General features: G+C 38.6%; 1 protein-coding gene and 1 long non-coding RNA gene across 3 annotated transcripts in view; both read left to right on the top strand.

Moving 5' to 3' along the window:
* LOC132987429 (uncharacterized) overlaps positions 1–17,327 on the top strand; it is a 56,013-nt gene that overhangs the window by 6,212 nt on the left and 32,474 nt on the right. The window lies entirely within an intron of this gene.
* On the top strand, positions 4,055–7,862 carry LOC132987398 (beta-1,3-galactosyltransferase 5-like). 2 transcript variants are annotated; one of them, XM_061054450.1, is made up of 2 exons: positions 4,055–4,147; positions 5,958–7,862. In XM_061054450.1, exon 2 carries the CDS (start codon positions 5,963–5,965, stop codon positions 6,929–6,931), a length of 969 nt encoding a protein of 322 aa, XP_060910433.1. In that variant the 5' UTR covers positions 4,055–4,147; positions 5,958–5,962; the 3' UTR covers positions 6,932–7,862. The 2 variants fall into 2 exon arrangements, with proteins under 2 accessions (XP_060910433.1, XP_060910423.1); XM_061054440.1 differs by lacking the exon at positions 4,055–4,147 and adding an exon at positions 4,148–4,288.

Here is a 17,327-nt window from a genome sequence, read left to right as displayed (position 1 = left end):
AGGAGATATGAAAATTTGTTATTACAGGCACAAAAATCTTTCCTCTTCTGTACATATCTCATCATGGACTTTACAAAGTTCTGCTAACACTTACAACTAAATATTGAATTCCCTCAACAGGCACAAATGAAAACCAATTAAACAGTTAAAGGAGATAACACTGTATGACATAGAGCCATTTGTCTGCTGAGATGGGAGAGCAGTGCTTTTGTACTTAAATATTAGTAGTGAAAACAACAGGAAAAATGATCATTGTAGAAATGTTTTTTTTTATCCTTTCATTATTTCTCTGTGATGGAATTGGAAATGGTAATGGTAAATGGACTTGAGCTTGTAGAGCGCTTTTCTAGTCTTCTGACTACTCAAAGCGCTTTTACGCCACATGTCACACCTATACCCATTTACACCCATTCACACACGTGATGGCAGAGGCTGCTATGTAAAGTGACCATCAGAAGTAACTAATCCCATTCTTAAACCAACGATGGAGCAGCGGTAGCAACTTGGGGTTTAGTGTCTTGCCCAAGGACACATCGAACTTGTTGCCGCAGTAGCTGACCTTCCGGTTGAAAGACGACGACTCTACCAACTGACTGAGCCACAGCTCATGATGTCCAGGGATCATTATTAACCCAACAGTTCTTGTTTGTCTTTGGTATAATCTGATATCCAACTTCTGTGGAATGTTTGGTAATATAACTCAGCAGAAACTGAAGATGAAACATATCAACTGGTTTTGGAATTTTAATCGATGCAGAGCTCCGTGGACTGATTATCGGATCTTTAATGTTAAGATCGTTTACCGATCCTAATCAGTTCATCTTTATTCCTCTAACTTGTAGGCCTTTAGTTAGGCATTCATTAACTGTTGACATTGTTTCCTTAAAACATAAAAGGAACGAGGACCGAAGTTTACAATTACTCAGTCGTCGACGGAGTGATGCTAAGATGTAACTGGTTGCAGTAGATGAGATCATCACAGATTTGGGATCTTTTTAAGGACATTTCAAAGGTTTCAATAAATGTTTTCTGATGCTTGGTGCATGTGTTGACAATGGCCTGTTACTGTCTGGCCTTGGTAATATGGTTTAGATGTGTTGTCATAAAAAAAGGCAAACCAATCCTTTTTATGTTGCGGGTCAAATTGACCCTTTGTATAGTTAAAAAGAATCAAGGAAAAATGTTTCTATGTATTTTTTCAATATGAAACTTCTTCTGTTGGCCCTAATTAGTCTTAACGTAAAAGAAGATGGTTAATTTTATGAATTTGCAACCCCCGCTGCATTTTTATATTACAGAGATACTGTTCGGGTCAATTTGATGAAAGTGGAGGCTAAAACAGTTCAGGTGTCAAATTTACAATTTATTTCTTTGCAAATGTCATGACATGTATTCCTTACTACCTCCCAACTGTTATACCAATCGCATGCACGCAAGCACACACAAACACACACACACTCCGATCTATCTCCTCATTCTTCTCAACTGTATTATGACTTTGACGGGAACCTTTTATTTACCCGCGGTAGACAAGATTGGGTTTTATTATGACAGCCATATTTGAAGAGCGGGTGTGAACAGGTAAAGGAAAGGAGAAAATGGAGGAGTAAAAAATGAAAAGAAAACAGGAAGACTTTTCAACATTTTCTCCAGAGTAATCTGATTAGATAATCGGGAGACAAGAGCTGGCAGACGAGAGAGAGAGAGACAAGCTGGCAGCTATCAGGACAGTGTGCGACAAGTGGGTAGAGCAGCTTCCACTATAAGGTCTAAATGTCACAGTGGATGAGAGGCTGGTGGCATTCAGAGGTCGCTCCCCTCCTCTACAAGCAGGAGAGCTGATTTGAGGAGTCCCAGAGAAGAATCTTGACGAGCATGACAAGTTTGACGTGTGCAAAATTTGCACAAAGCACACTTTCTTTATATTATAGATAGTTTATTTTTTCATTTCTTGTTCTAAACCTTCTTAACATACTGTAGCAGAGATAAAGTTTACCTTCAATACAAATCCTCATGACTCGTTTGGCTTGCTTTTAAGTGAACAGGTCAATGTGACCCCGAACAGAAGAGGTGTCTCATTTCTCTGTATCAACATCACCCCATGAAAAACAGTTTTCAATAAAAAATGAAAATACTGAAAGGAATGAATCTTATACTAATGTATTTTATATCAAGGATTTTCCAATGTACATAAAAAAATAGTTTGAACATGTGTTTTTTTTAATAAAAATCAGTTGTATTATCCTAATAGAACTATGAGCTGTGAAAGGTGAATAACAACATTGCACATCATTTTGATTTTATTGTCAGTAATGAGGTACAAACACATTTATTAGGATTTTTTGGTTTCTGACAACTTTTTGATGAGTAAACATGCACCAGGTCACACTATTGCTGTCCCTGACAAACGAACAGCAGGAGGGTTAAAAAAAAGAAGTGGAAAAGTTATCTTGACTCTTATCAGTTAACTATTCAGCAGGGAGTGTTTTTTTCCCACTTCTTTTGTTTGGGACAATGGGAGGCATATCAGGTGGCATTCATGTCTGACATGTGTTGTTTAGCGACACCCCATATTTGATATTCAAGACCATGCTGACCATACAATGATCTTTGTTTGGCAGTTTGAATGGAGTCTGATACAGAAAGGGAAAACATCACTATTGAATCAGTATTAAAGTAGGTTATACCTTTGTTTACCTGACAGGGTATATAGGCGTACCAATAGTCCTAACTGCGATGTATTAATGACCAGTAAAACTATATGTGAAGTTTCAAAAAAATCAAAAACCAAGTTTTAATAAAATCAATGGGATTGATGGGTCAATCAAATGTGGCTTTCTGCATTATTTGCAGACCACATTATAGATTATAGACCAAAATGCATGGGAAGTGTCACCCGTGCACTCAGGTCTTCTTGGGCATATTTTGATGCTTTGGTTAGTGATTTTTCTTTATTCACATTGGTGGTGTGTAAAATAGGGAGAATTTAAATTAAGAAGTCTGTAACTTCTTAAAGAAAATCTATCAACCCATCAATTAATTCATCTTTATTTATGCCAATTCACAAGAAATGTTACCTCAAGACACTTTATAATAAGCAGGTAAAAAACAGAAAAAACAGAAAGAAAGGGTAAAAAAAGGCTTGGTGATCTCATCGAAAAGCTTATTTTGTGGACAAACAGTACACATTAATTTATTGTGGACACATTTATACATATTTTCAGTTAACTGTCACACAAGACAATCATCATTTAATAGATAAAACAAGTAATTGTTGGCACCTTTAAGACTGAAAAGTGGGTAAAACATATAGAACAGATCATCTGAGTGTGTTTGTATTTGCCAGTAGAGGGCACGCATTAAGTTTCATGATGAATATTAGATAAATGACGCTCAATTTTATTTATCCCAAAACAGATATATTTACAGTGTAACAGCAGCAAAGAGCAAGAATAGCAAGGGCAGAAGACTGTAATAACAGTCTATGGTTTTATGTAAGTTAGGAGTAAGCCTAACTGAAACACAAATAAGTTAAATTACAACATCAACGCTTCCCATTTAGTTGTGGTTAAATAGTGTTATTAATGCAATATGTTTGGGTTCTGGACTGTTCAGAAATGATGTGATTTCATTAGTTCTAGTTTTCACCCTATTACAATTTAATTGAATTTAGTCAATGAATCAAACAATGTACAAATTCACTTGAAATAAAACCACATATTAGAAGTCAGATCCTTGAGCTGACCTTCTATTTATTAAACTTAATGAGCAATTCATTGAGAAATACAGCCTTTGACACATGTGTATTTGAAGATAAAAGACAACCGAGCCTGGAAGTATAGCCTAATGTCTCTTCTGCTGCAGAACCTCTCACCTGTGACTTTATCTCATTCTGCTGGCAGTGCGTTCTTTCTAGAAGATTTCAAATGTGTTATTTGTCTTCAGGTGATTCTCCACGTGTGTTTAATCCGTCCTTGTTGAGCTCTTTTCTTTAAACCTGACGCCTCTTCTGCTCTCTCGCCTGTCAGTGTGTAAAGTGTAGAGCAGGAAGACAGAGGAGGCGGGGCTAAGAAGACTGCTGATAACATTGTCAGGAAGTCACAGCCGTCATCCTCCCGTGTTTATAGCAAAAAGCTTCTTAGATGGAGTAATGCTTAGCTCGTTCTACTGTATTTACATCCATGCTTTAAATGTAGTTATTTTACACGTTATAGCCTATTGACTGTTAAAAATAGGTAGGCTAAGTTTAGAGGATTCATGACCCAGGCACTTCTTCCTGAAATTATGAGTAAGTAGCAACAGTTTACTTTACTGTGCTTCAGACTGAAGGCATTTTCATATTGTTGATATATCAGTGTTGAATATCTCCCGCGTTTATTCTTCCATCCAGTTGTCAAGTTTTCTCATAATTTCGGAGAGGATGTGGTGATGACTCATGCATGGCCATGCACTTTTCATTTAAAACAAGCATTGATCAGCCTTGTGTAGTATGTGTCATGGTCTTAATGGTGTTATTTGTAAAGCTATCTAATGTTGGACAAATGGGCGTGAGACCTGCGTCCATTTTTTTTTGTGGAATTTAATATCTAAACATTTACAGAGTTTGTTGCTGTTCAGTTATACATGACGGTGTGTGTCTCTCTCAGCAGCTTTTCAAACAGCTTTTTAAAAGTGTTATAGGGCCCTATCAAACATTTTTCTGGCTGAATCCATAAATCATAAAAGGTTGAATTTGGATTAAATGAAAAATACTGATATAGTGAAAAGTTTGACTAATTCATCACACTTGAGTGTGTTCCTTTGTTGATGCTTCAGTCGTGTGTTATTGGATTTTGTGTCCCCCCCCCTTATTTAACCTTTATTTAACCAGGAAAGAAACTCATTGTTTCAAGAGTGTCCTGGCCAAGACAGACAGCAGCAACACATTAACAGAGCCTCACACAAACAACGAGCAGCCAAGCATTCAAATACAAAATACATTAGACATTAAGAGACACAAATAACAAATCTGAACAGCAAATGTTTCCAGAGGGATCTTGGCATCAGGATCATGGGATCCACTAAAGTCAATTATTTGTTGGATACAAGTTTTAACTAGGTATCAAACCTCAATACTTAGTTGGTAGGTAAATAGCCGAGGTCTGGAAAGTGGTAGGCTACCAATAGGCTACATGTCTTAAATCTGCATTCTATCAGTTGTCCACAGGGGGTCGCTCTGTTGGCTGCAAAAAGAGAAATACCCTACTTCTCAATGAATCTAGTACCTTGCTTAACATTTTCTGACACTTCCTGGTTTTAATGGCTTGTTTGAAGTCTTCATCCAAACAGGATGATTATTATATAAATAATTGTCCCATTTAGAATTCGTAAAACAGTTGAGGAGGATATACTGTATGTCTAGTTCATGATGGATAAGTCACAACCACTGCAACCTCTCAATCAGGACAGATGTGTTGACATGCTGCGTAGCCAACTCGACCAAGTGTGATCACCAATTCTCAGTGTCTTTATATTGGAATCAAATGAATCTGCTGTTTGATCTTCTTGACTTATACATTTTTTTATCTAAATAATAAATAAATAACACTGTTGCACACAAAGAAATATGGAGGAGTGCTTGTACATAATGACTCACTGACGTCCGCTGATCTCCGGTTAGTTGTTTTAAGGTTTAATGAGCCATTCAAAGGTGCAGCTGTGCCATTAAAAAATAACTAGGCTATAGAACTAATCAATCTTGTTGTGGACGGTGTTGCTTCCTTTTTGTAGGTCATAAAGAGTCATTCATATTGTGGGTGCATAACATTTGATATTATGCAACAATTTTCTTGGAACTTTTTAAATGCTTAAAAAAAAAAAAATCTATATGATTGTTCATTTTTGTGGAATGCTTTATTATCTGAATTATACTTGCTGAGTGTGCTGCTATAATATAACATGTTTATTTTTCTGTGTAGAGTAAATGGAGGACTGGAGGAGACACGTTAAGCACATCTCCATCCTCATCTTTGGAGCAGTGGTGATCTTCCTCTTTTACCACAACTCTAAAAGGAAGTCAGAAGCATGGGAACCGGCTCCGGAGCCTGACAATTACCATGTCCCCTATCCAGGAAACTACAAATTCATTATGGACGAAACACAGACGTGTCAAAAGACAACTCCTTTTCTGGTCCTGATGGTCCAGATCGCACCCTTTGACGTGGCTGCTCGAGACGCCATCAGGAGGATGTGGGGGAGTGAAAAGCTGGTTCTGGGTCAGCTGGTGGAGACTCTCTTCATACTGGGCCTGCCTGGTGGAGCAGACGCTGAGCAGCAGCAGAAGAAGCTGGAACAGGAGAACCAGCAGCACCACGACCTGATCCAGAGTGACTTCCAGGACAGCTACGGCAATCTGACCATCAAGACGATGACGATGCTGGAGTGGCTGTCAGCTTACTGTGTCAAAGCCTCCTTTGCCATGAAGATCGACTCGGATATGTTTCTCCACGTCCCAAATTTGGTGAAACTTTTACTGGATTCAAACAGTTCGAAAGCACTAAACTACATGACAGGTCTGGTTTGGTGGCACAGCCCAGTTCTCAGAGACCAGTCCAACAAGTTCTACATGCCTAAGACAGTGTTTGCTGAGCCTGAGTACCCCCCTTATCCCCTGGGCATGGCCTACGTTATGTCCTTGGATCTGCCTCGAAAAATCCTGGAAGTTTCTTCTCACATTAAACCGATTTTTATAGAAGATGTGTACCTGGGAATGTGCCTGAAACGCCTGGGTATTTCCCCCACAGACCCTCCTGCAAAGACGATGTTTCTTGTCGACCCTGTGCATCCTCTGAGCACCTGCTATCTCTCTAAAGTGATCGCTATGACGACGACAAGCATCCCACAGATGAAGAGTTACTGGGAGAGGAGCAGACAGCCAGACGCTAAATGCTGATTGGGTTTACAAAGACTGAAGTTAGACTCCTTTTGTCCCTTTCTGATTGGGCTCAAAAAAATCAGTTTTTTGAGAAAATGTAAGCACCTTGCTTTCTGTCTGTGCGTTTAAAAGACATAACTTTAAGCACTTGTGCCTGTATTTCCGGGCTGACATTCATGGCCGTCTCAGCTTTCATAATCTGTTTTCACAAATGCACTCTAGAAAATCTGAGGACAGCCTGCTACTGAAATGTAGCATGTGCATGAATGTTTTTTTAAGTTTGGGGAATGGAACATTTAGAATGAGATCTTTGATGTGTGATGTAATAATAATTTAATGTTAATATATGAAGACATGAGATTGTAGAATAAAACCTGTTTGCACCTTTGATGATGGAGATATGGAGTTAAGTTCCTCTTCTGTCTTCCTCACTCAGCAGAAGCTAGCCTTTTATTTACAGTAGTAGTTGCTCCTTCTTCCAGAAGAGGGCAGGCTTACTTTAAGAAAGATTAAAAAAAAAAAGAAAAGGGAATGGATTTCTCAGGGGAATATTCCATGCATGTGTTTATTTTATTCTCCAATATGGATGAGAAGGTTTTTTCTACTTTTCACTCAAGGTTTTACCAAAATTGCCTCTTCTGACTATTTCTTGATGAGATGGAACTGAAATACATTCTTGTACACTATACTGTGAAGTGACCTGGACAAGAGGCAAACTGATGTCAATGATGGAAAATGTGAAGTTTTGTGAGAAAACCACATAAATTGACTGTACTTAACTTACCTTCAGTTTCAGTGCAAACATGAGTTTACGCTCTGCATGACTTTTTAAAACACCAAACCTGCTTTTGTGTTTATTGTTTATTTTTCTATTTCCAGAAAAGGGTTCTGTTGTACTTTTGCACAGCATCTCGCATCATTGTCAATAAAAAGAGTGACTTAGATGTTAGCGGTGTCCTGAATGTATGAAACTAATAAATACATAACATCTGAGACAAACGCATAAACAATAGATTTAAAGACATTCTCCCCTCACCTTTAAGACTGAAGCATGGTGTCAGAAGTGTTTGTGTAGTGGGTGCACTAATGTAATGAAACCTCAACTTTGACCTCCTAATTGTTGACATCTTGTCTTTTTTTTTTGGACTACATTGACCGCTGTTGTACATGGAGGAAACTGGAGAGGAGCAAGGGGTTAACGAATGCTAGATTATCAGCTAATATGCTATCTTGGTTAGCAAGGTGTATATGCTTACTGTGTTATTAAAGCTCCTGTGAGGAGTTTTTAGTTTTGTACTAGACTGAAGTCAATACTGATGCCTCTATGTGACCCAAAAATGCAAACGAGACCATCAGCATAAATATGGACTATTTCTATATTTTATTTAATAATGCTGAAAAATACTGCTCTGCTGTAGGTGTAAGACAAAGTGTTTAACAACACGCTAATGAAACAGCCTTTTTTTTTTTTTTAAATCAACCCATAGCAAATATTCTTGATGAGTGACACATTTGACTGAAAAAAGCAGGGCGAGATCAAAATAAATATTAGAAAACCACAACTTGAACATGTTCAAGATAAAAATCAGCAAAGATATAAGCGGTACTGATTTTTTCATGGTGTTGCCAAAATCCACAAAAAACAAAAGTTCCCTTCATCAGCTTTAAATATGAAAAATATTAAAATTATTTTGGCTTATGACAAATCAGGTTTTAGCCAAAGTATAAAAAATCAACAGCTGGTATACCTGATCACTGAACAAGACATCATTCAGACTGCCATGGCAGCTTAGGGCACTATAACTTAAGTCTATTGGACTGCTACAGTGTTTTTAGAAAGGCTAACCAAATACTGAAGGAAGAGACAATATTGGTCTTATATCACCATTAAGTGAAAAACAACAACAACAGGCCATGCCTCCCTTAAACAAGACATAACCCCGATCTCAATGGGACTAACCTGGATGAATAAAGGTAAAACAATCAAAGAGTTACATTTAATATGTAGCTGTCCTCAAGGACATACCCTTGTGTATGCCTCTTTACAATGAAATGGACCAAAACCCAGGAGTGAACATGCTACATTGAAGGCATCATCTGATGTCAAAAAATTAAGCAAGTGCAAATGACTTTAGTTCCTTGGGTGTCCACTTGAAGTTGGCCATATTTGAATGCCCACTTTAAAAGCATAAATGTTTACAGCCTAGTACAAAAACCATGATTGGTCCCAATAGCTCATTTCTTTATTTCTAACAAACTGTATGGACTCTTCTGTTTTGATCTTATGACAGAAGGATGCTTAAGGCCAGTCTCAACGACACCTCTGATTCTATGATTGTCTCTAGAATGATAAGAAGTTAAGAAACAACATTTCCAATATGGCAACAGTCATTGATGGGTTTCCAAACTCCGCTTCAGAAGAAACCAATGGGTAAGGCCATGTTTTTTACAGTCTATGTACACAATCAGGAGTCCTCCCTGCTGGCTGGTAAAAAGAATGCAGGCTTGAGACTTCTGCTTTGGCCTCACTTTATACACCTGGAGGCTAAGTCCTTGATTGAGATGTTGGTCTTTATCTAAAAAGAAGCAAACAAAGGAGGGTGACCTCATATTGGCTCACTGTCTCTTCCTCTCTGGCGTGAACAGTCTCTCCCATGTGTTTCTTATTTATCTCCAGCTGTCTATGATCTGTTCTCCCTCTGTCAGATAAGGGAGGAGCCCCAAAGTTAAAGGCCCTGCTCTCCCTTTTCCTGCTGACTGCAGCCTGCATAAATCACAAACATGCTGAAAACCCAAACCCAGGATCCACACGTCATTCATTGTTTTACTGTCATCTAACCTCAAAGATCTTCTTCAGTGGTTGGCATAAATCACTTTTGGCACCATCCAGTCTACAAAAAGCACAATTTATCACCTGGGAAATTTATCTTTTTGTACAAAACCTTTTAACAAAGTAGTGTAGTTTGTATTTCATGCAACGTGTGGCGTTTAGTGCATTGTTTAAACACAAGTGCAGAATAACACTTTCCATATCTACACCTTCAGGTCAGTGAAGATTTACACATTCTTTTTTTTCTTTCTTCTTCCTTATTCAAACATACACACATGCACGCACGCGCACGCACACGCACACACACGCACGCACACACGCACGCACGCACGCACGCACACACACACACACACACACACACACTTACAGAGGAAATTGCTCCTTTGATGCCCTTGGAGAGGATTGAGTTGACGGGTTCCTGTGTTATTTATTGTATGTAATGTTTGAGCATGTGTGTGTAGAAGTAGGTCAGCTGTTATTTATGTTCCATTACTTATGTTAACACAAAGCCTCTTACTGATTTGTTCCAGAAGAATGGTAAGTGTATAGGAGAAGAACAAATCTGAAGTTAACAAGTGTGACAAATGGACAGGAATACAGAAAATATCCTAATAAATGTGAAAAAAGAAGACAAAACATTTTAATAAATTATATTTACTGTATCCCAATGTAAAACATGAAACAATGTTTAAAGCTACAAATGCAAACCAGACCATTATGAAGATTCTGTATTTGTATACTGTTGGAGCCATGGATACGTTTAAGTTTATTTAAAGTATTTTAAGGTTTGTAGTGTGTGTTATATTTTGGTGTTTTGGGTTATTGCTTATTATATCATTTTTAGATTTAAATCACCTGTTCACCTATTGTTCTTTTGGAAGAGAGAGGGTGAGCAGAGTCGCCGTCTTTATTGTTGACCGCTATGGTTTTTGGCTCACTGTGATTACTTTGATTACGAGTTAATGCACGTTATGATAAGTTGATTCTCTTTTAAAAAAAAAAAAAGTCAAACTTATTTTTTCGTATGTTTTTTTTAATAGGCACAACCTCAGCCTTTCAGCGGCTTCATCGTTCCGGAAAGTGGCTACAATAACTATGAATTGATTTTTAAATGTGAGTTAATGCTGTCGCTGAGGTTGTGTCAGATGAGGAGATCAACAGCAGGCTGCAGAAAACCACTTTTTGTACCTTTTCCACAGAACAAAAACTCACATTATCACATGACAGCAGCACTTTTCCCAGCTGATAAATTAAGTAAAAAAAGCCTCCCACAAGTACAACAATCATACTGAAATTATTTTCTAAAGCATTAAAACAATTCTAAGAAAATGGTGGCTCAATGTCAAATGTTATGTTGAAAGCTTTAGCTGGTTGTGAAACTCCCTAAAATGAATACGGATCCCTCTATATGACCAACAAACAAGACCATCTGCAACAAGATTGATTAGTTCTATATAGTTATTTTTTAATGCTGTAGTCACTGCCAGAGTGTCAGACAAAGTGAGTTACATCACACTATACAATCTTCGTTGACATTCTCCACAGCTAAGTAACAGTAAGTAATATATTGGACTGTTAAAAAACAGGAGAATGAGGTTTTTATCACTTACAGGTAAAGGACAAGATCTTTAAGCTCTTGTAAGCAAATTTACGTTATAACCTTAACCAGCTATCTTAAAAAATACTACATACAACAAGTACAAGTACAACAGATACAGCTCCTAAACCATCCAACCCCCAAATTCTATCCAGTTGTACTTACAGACCAGGTGTTGCTGTAATATATCCCCTCCTCCTGTCTCTCTGCCCCCTGCAGACCGGCTGTCCTTTCTGTCACCCTGAGAAAACAGAGAGCCCTGCAGGGTCATAAACTTCAGCTGGTCTTGTATGTGGTCACAGACACAGACACAGACACAGACACAGACACAGACACAGACACAGACACACACAAACACACACACACACCAACATTTGCAGACACCTCAACCGTGTCTTAATATCTCCCTTAAGTCTGGAACAGAGGCCTATACGACAACGCTCATGTTCTTGCAGCTTTTTCTGTGAACTAAACTCCAGAGCAGCCAGTCAAAGAGTAAAAGTTTATACTTTGAACATAATGAACAACTGCATTCTAACATGAAGGTAACATTAAGTCCCTCCACTGCCACCAAATGGCCAAAAACCAAACGTTTCTATTCTATATTATTAATTCAAAGCTCCTGTGAGACATTTTAATCCGGTTAACTTTAACAGGAGAAATGACAAAAAAACGGGACTAAAACAGACAAATAAGAGTGTTTGGACTCAACAGAGGTACAAACAGTTAGTTTAAATTAGTCTTTATAATCAGTATGAAAATTAATTGTAATGAAATTGTGATTGTAATCCTGCCAAAATGCATAAAAATATATGATATGTCTTCCAAATCGGCCACCACTACATGCCATGTACAAAATTACAGCCAAAATACTCCCGCAAAGGGTGCTGACATATTGCACTGGTGACAAGATTTAGAGCCACTCCGAGCAGAAGAGCTATGGCTGGTGGAGCTGCAGAATAAACGCCCCACCCCTTCCACGAACTTGCTGATAAAATGGTAAATACCTCTCAGGTGAGAATAGATTCTTGTTTCAATTTGAAGCAGACAGTTACTGTTAGACGTTTCCTCTCACCTTTTCTCCTCTACTATGTTAATCTACCGCACACAGCGCCACATTCATCAGAAAAGCTGTAGCCTATATCAGGATGTTACTGCTCAACCCAAATAATGTATTAAAACTGAACTTCTCAGAAAGATTAACGAATCGGCTTGATAAAAAAGAACTATACAGACAGGTCCCTGTCGGAGAAAAAACATTTGACGTGTATTTTGATTTTCTAGTTGTCCAATCTATTAGCACGGGAGAGGCAGAGCTTATGAACTATACTGCAGCCAGTCATTGTGGGGAGCTCTAAATCTTTTGGTTTCCCTTGTTGAGAACTCTTGTGCTGTCCATTCTTTATGACATCAGTGGTCCATCATGTATACACAATAAAATAGTTAATATAAACAATATTAGGCACACCTATAGTGCAAATGTCTTCACATCCACATGATCACAAACATATTCTGATTAGAGATCAACTGATGTCGTCATTGGGATTAGTAAAAAAATGTCCTTAATTAATGAATTCACACCTTCATTGAGATGCTATTATGACACAAATGTCATAATATGGTTTACAGTATGACCCTTTATATCCAAAAGGTCAAAGGTCAACTTTACTGTAACATCATTGTAGTCATTTTTCCTGCCTCAATGTTTTGGCATTTAAGAGAAAACACTGTACCATTAACTTCCCCACTACACTTTGACAGCTGGAGTAACTACTTCATTTATGAATTCAGATTTTTCTGTATCAAGACGGAGATCTTTTCTAGAATCTTTTCCACAAGAACAGCCTGAACAAGAAGGTAATTGACCGATTATTTATTGTTAATATGACATTTGTTTAAGTAATACATTTTTTGAACTGCACCATCTTTAAAATGTTAGGATTTGTCACATTTAGATAAGGTAACTGTATTGTCAATAGATTGAGGTTTTCACTATTGGTTGGATAAAACTGAACGAAACAAACATTGTAACTATTTTTTTTATCCAACAAAAAAAGTATGAATTTAGAAAAGAACTAGAAGATTGTTCAATAATAAACACCAATTGTTGAAGTCTGATCGAAATAGTTTAATATGCTCCGCCTACTCTTAGTGAAATCCTCCTTTTTACAATTCATGCCAAATCATAAGAAAAATAGCTTAGTAGTACAGCCATAGGGGCTGTTTTTATTACTGTATTATATTTTTTCGTCAGTGATTACTTTTAGTTTTAATGATTAACATATAATTCTATTTATTATAAGTACATTATTTAACTTCAGTTACACTGCCATTAACTTGAACTTGTGAAAACGTATTTATTTATGGTTATAATACTTTTGCCTAAATTAAGTCGATACTTCAACCCTTACTGCTGATAATATTTCATTCTAAACTAAAACTGTGCTCCACCATGAGTCTAAGAGGAAGGAGTCATCAAGTTGAATACGTAGGTGTAGTGACAGGTTTGTTTAGCATGGACTTTTTTTTAACCTTCTTGTCCTAAAAATAGTTTTCTTCTTGAGCAGCCGTGTAGATTCCTTCCTCTCACTATGTTTTGCTGTTGACATCTGTGAACACTGCTGTTTTCTTCCCTTTACATTTTGTTAAATTCCTCTCAACCACAAAGGACCCCTGCCACCCAGGTTCTCACGATCCCTGTCAGAGAGTCACTCTGTGGGCTGTGAGAACTAGCAGCTCCCCCCCGGCTGCTGGAGGCCTCCTGCTGTGGTCCACTCCCTGGACACACATACACAGACGCAAAAACACACACACAAAAGCATGTCACATTCAACGTATGTTGTGACAGAGAGAATGAAACGATTGTAATAGCACACATATTCTCTTCCTCCCCCTTCCAGCTGTGGCCTCCGCTGTATCAGGCCTGAATCTGCTTCATGTTCACCACTGCAATCATCACACACACGACTTATGAAATCAGAATGTATGTTCATGTATTTCTAATAGTGTGTCATTGTGCAGTATTCCAGTAGTAGTGATAAATGATGAATTGGAAAGTCAGGGAGATAGTGTGGGGAATGACATGAGAAAGGAGCCACAGGTTGGATTTGAACCCGGGCCGCCCTATTGGAGGACTATAGCCTCTGCACATGTGACACGCGCACTAACCACTACGCTACCAGCACCCACACCTAGTTCGTTAAACTGTAACTCTCTATGTTAAAAAGGCTATGTATTCGACACTTGGCACTGGCACTGTTTTTCTGGTAACAGCTTACACACACATTACCTGCCACTGTATTAAAACCGAGTGTTTAGAGTTTGTGTGCGACAGTGCCCATCATCACAGGACGTCTGAGTGCAGCTTATTAGCAGAGCTGAAGACTGTGAGCATGATTTGCAGTGAGAAACGACACTAACGTGTGTTTGTGGTCCACACGACGAGGTGGTAGGCCATGTGAAAAAACAACAACAACACCGACAAGACTAACAACTACAGGGTCTGGGGCGAGAAGCAAACATGGGTTCCCATGTCTTAGTCACCGCTTCTCACCTCCCTCTTTCACCTCCAACAACACCCCCCCTGTTGTTTTTGCTTCCTCTATCCTTCCCACTCAGAGCTTTTCATTTACTCTCCATTCTTTCTCCTTTTCCTTTCCTCCAAGCCTTCCTACACCTCACCCTCAGTTCTTGCTCCAATCATCTCTTTTCCCTCCAATCCCCACTCCATCAACTCATTTTCCTCCCTGCTCCTCCTTCTAAACTTTTTTTTATTTTAAGAATAAAACATTTTTATGTGCACATTCCAGCTGCAATTACTTTTCAGGACATTAAGGTAGTGACATTTTGCAGGATTTCCTTTCACAAAAGTTCCTCACAGCAGAATATTGTCAGAGTGAAGATCTGTCACAATACAAAGAAAAAAATATATATTCTGGGGGGGATCCTAGGTTGAGCATGTAGTAGGAGAATTATTTTGTAATGGTGACTTTTTGGGATTAATATCAATATTGTATAGTGGGATGTTTCCACAATAGAAAACATAATACAGACAACTGAGGAGAATGTTAAAGAGTATTCAATAGAGAAACTCATCATGCAGCCTCTCGCTGGCAGTTAATGTTAACGTTACCTGCTGTTTTCACTCATTGACTCACCTACACCTATTGACTGTTTACACCTACACATGCATCCTATCAAAACATTTTCAGGGGTTCATTGATGTTGATGGATGGGTGTATTTCTGGAGTATGTTAACACATCCCCTTGTGTGGTCTTTTATTTCCATCCTGTATAAACTCTTCTCTATTCTCCGCCTTACTGATCATCCAAATGCACATAAAGTTCATCAGGAACCTGGTTTGCAAAAAGAAAGCTCTTTTAAGAGATACAAAAAAGGTTCACATGTCAAAGTGTCCTTCATCGATAATCAGTCTCAATGGTCCAAGCCGTCAACTGGCATGATAGCTTGACTGCCTATAGTTCATGAATGTGAGTGTGTGCAGGTGAAAGCTGATACTATCCACTATTTTCATTTACATAAATGATTTTCATAATAATGGGACTGAATAAACTATTTGTAAAATACTTTGATCCAGTGCATTCCTAATAGTTTTCACTTAAGTGTCATGATTTTATGAGCACTGTGTGTAATGAATGGCTGGTGTGTTGACCTTAAGTACTAGTAGGCAATATTTTTGGAGAACTGCCAACCTCATATTGCACATCTACACACACAAACCCACACACATCACCCTGTCTGTGCCCTCTCTGGCTTGGAGTGTGTACATTGCTGCATGGTTATAAGTGTGTGTGTGTGTGTGTGTGTGTGTGTGTGTGGCTGTGTAACAGGGTCCAGGTGGTAACTTCATCATCAGCAGAGAAAAGTTCTATTAATAAAGCAGCATCTGAGAGGGGCACCAATATACACACGCACACACAAATGTATAGAAAAGGATAACATGAAAAAAGACTAAAAGAAGAAAAGGAGAGGGAATTATATCATAACGACATTTGATTCATACATTTCAGTAAAGGAAGAGGGAGTGCAGACACAGAGTAATGGCTATAAAGAAGGAACATGGCTGCTGTAGTAGTCTTACTATCCTGCTCCTGGCTCAGGACCAAACAGCGAGACTGCCTGCCTCCCCTAGGGAGAGTAACTCCAGGCTGAAATTCCTTTGTGTTATTTCATGTTTTCCTCTCTGCCACAACAATTTCTTCCTGAAACACAGTATGTGTACCAGCGTTCATTAAAGGAACTCTGCCAAAGTCTGCAATGCTGTAACACAGGCAGCTATGTGCTATACATTAGTGACTTGCATGTAAACACATACAAGCATTCACACACACACACACACACACACACACACACACACACACACACACACACACACACACACACACACACACACACACACACACAGACACACACAGGTTAACACTGGCTCTGCTGAATCCCTCTTTGTTATCCTGTTGTGTTTACATTCTCGTAAGGCAACAAGTCGAACAGTTTTGGAGCTTCAGAGGGACACATAGAGAGAGTAGAGGATCTTACACGGACAGGAGTCATTTCCGCTGTGTTGGGGAGGTCTGTGAAGGGTCAAGCCTTCCCCAGCCTCGGCTGTGTGAATCACATAAACACCCGGGACTGAAACACTCCCACTACGCACCAACTGCAGCCCTCCTCTGGTGCCCATGCTGCAGGACACACACTCAGTTATTTACATTCCAGTTTGTATGGTATAATCTTTGTGAAAGTGCATTAACAGTTCACTTTAAAAAGTAGACGTTAAGATATTTTAACTAGCCAAATACATTTTAGGATTCTTTGACTTAAGTTCAATGATCCCCTGCATGCACCCCCAGGTTAAAGAGCAGGTTCTCTGTCAACTCTTTTGAAGTATTGACCTTGACTGCAGATGCACAGGATGACATGTTAGTCTGGATTATTTTCTCAGACTTTAGAAAACAAAATCCAGAGCAAC

Source organism: Labrus mixtus, chromosome 2, assembly GCF_963584025.1.
Source record: "Labrus mixtus chromosome 2, fLabMix1.1, whole genome shotgun sequence".
Lineage (NCBI taxonomy): Eukaryota > Metazoa > Chordata > Actinopteri > Labriformes > Labridae > Labrus > Labrus mixtus.
This window is presented reverse-complemented; position numbering and strand designations above follow the sequence as displayed.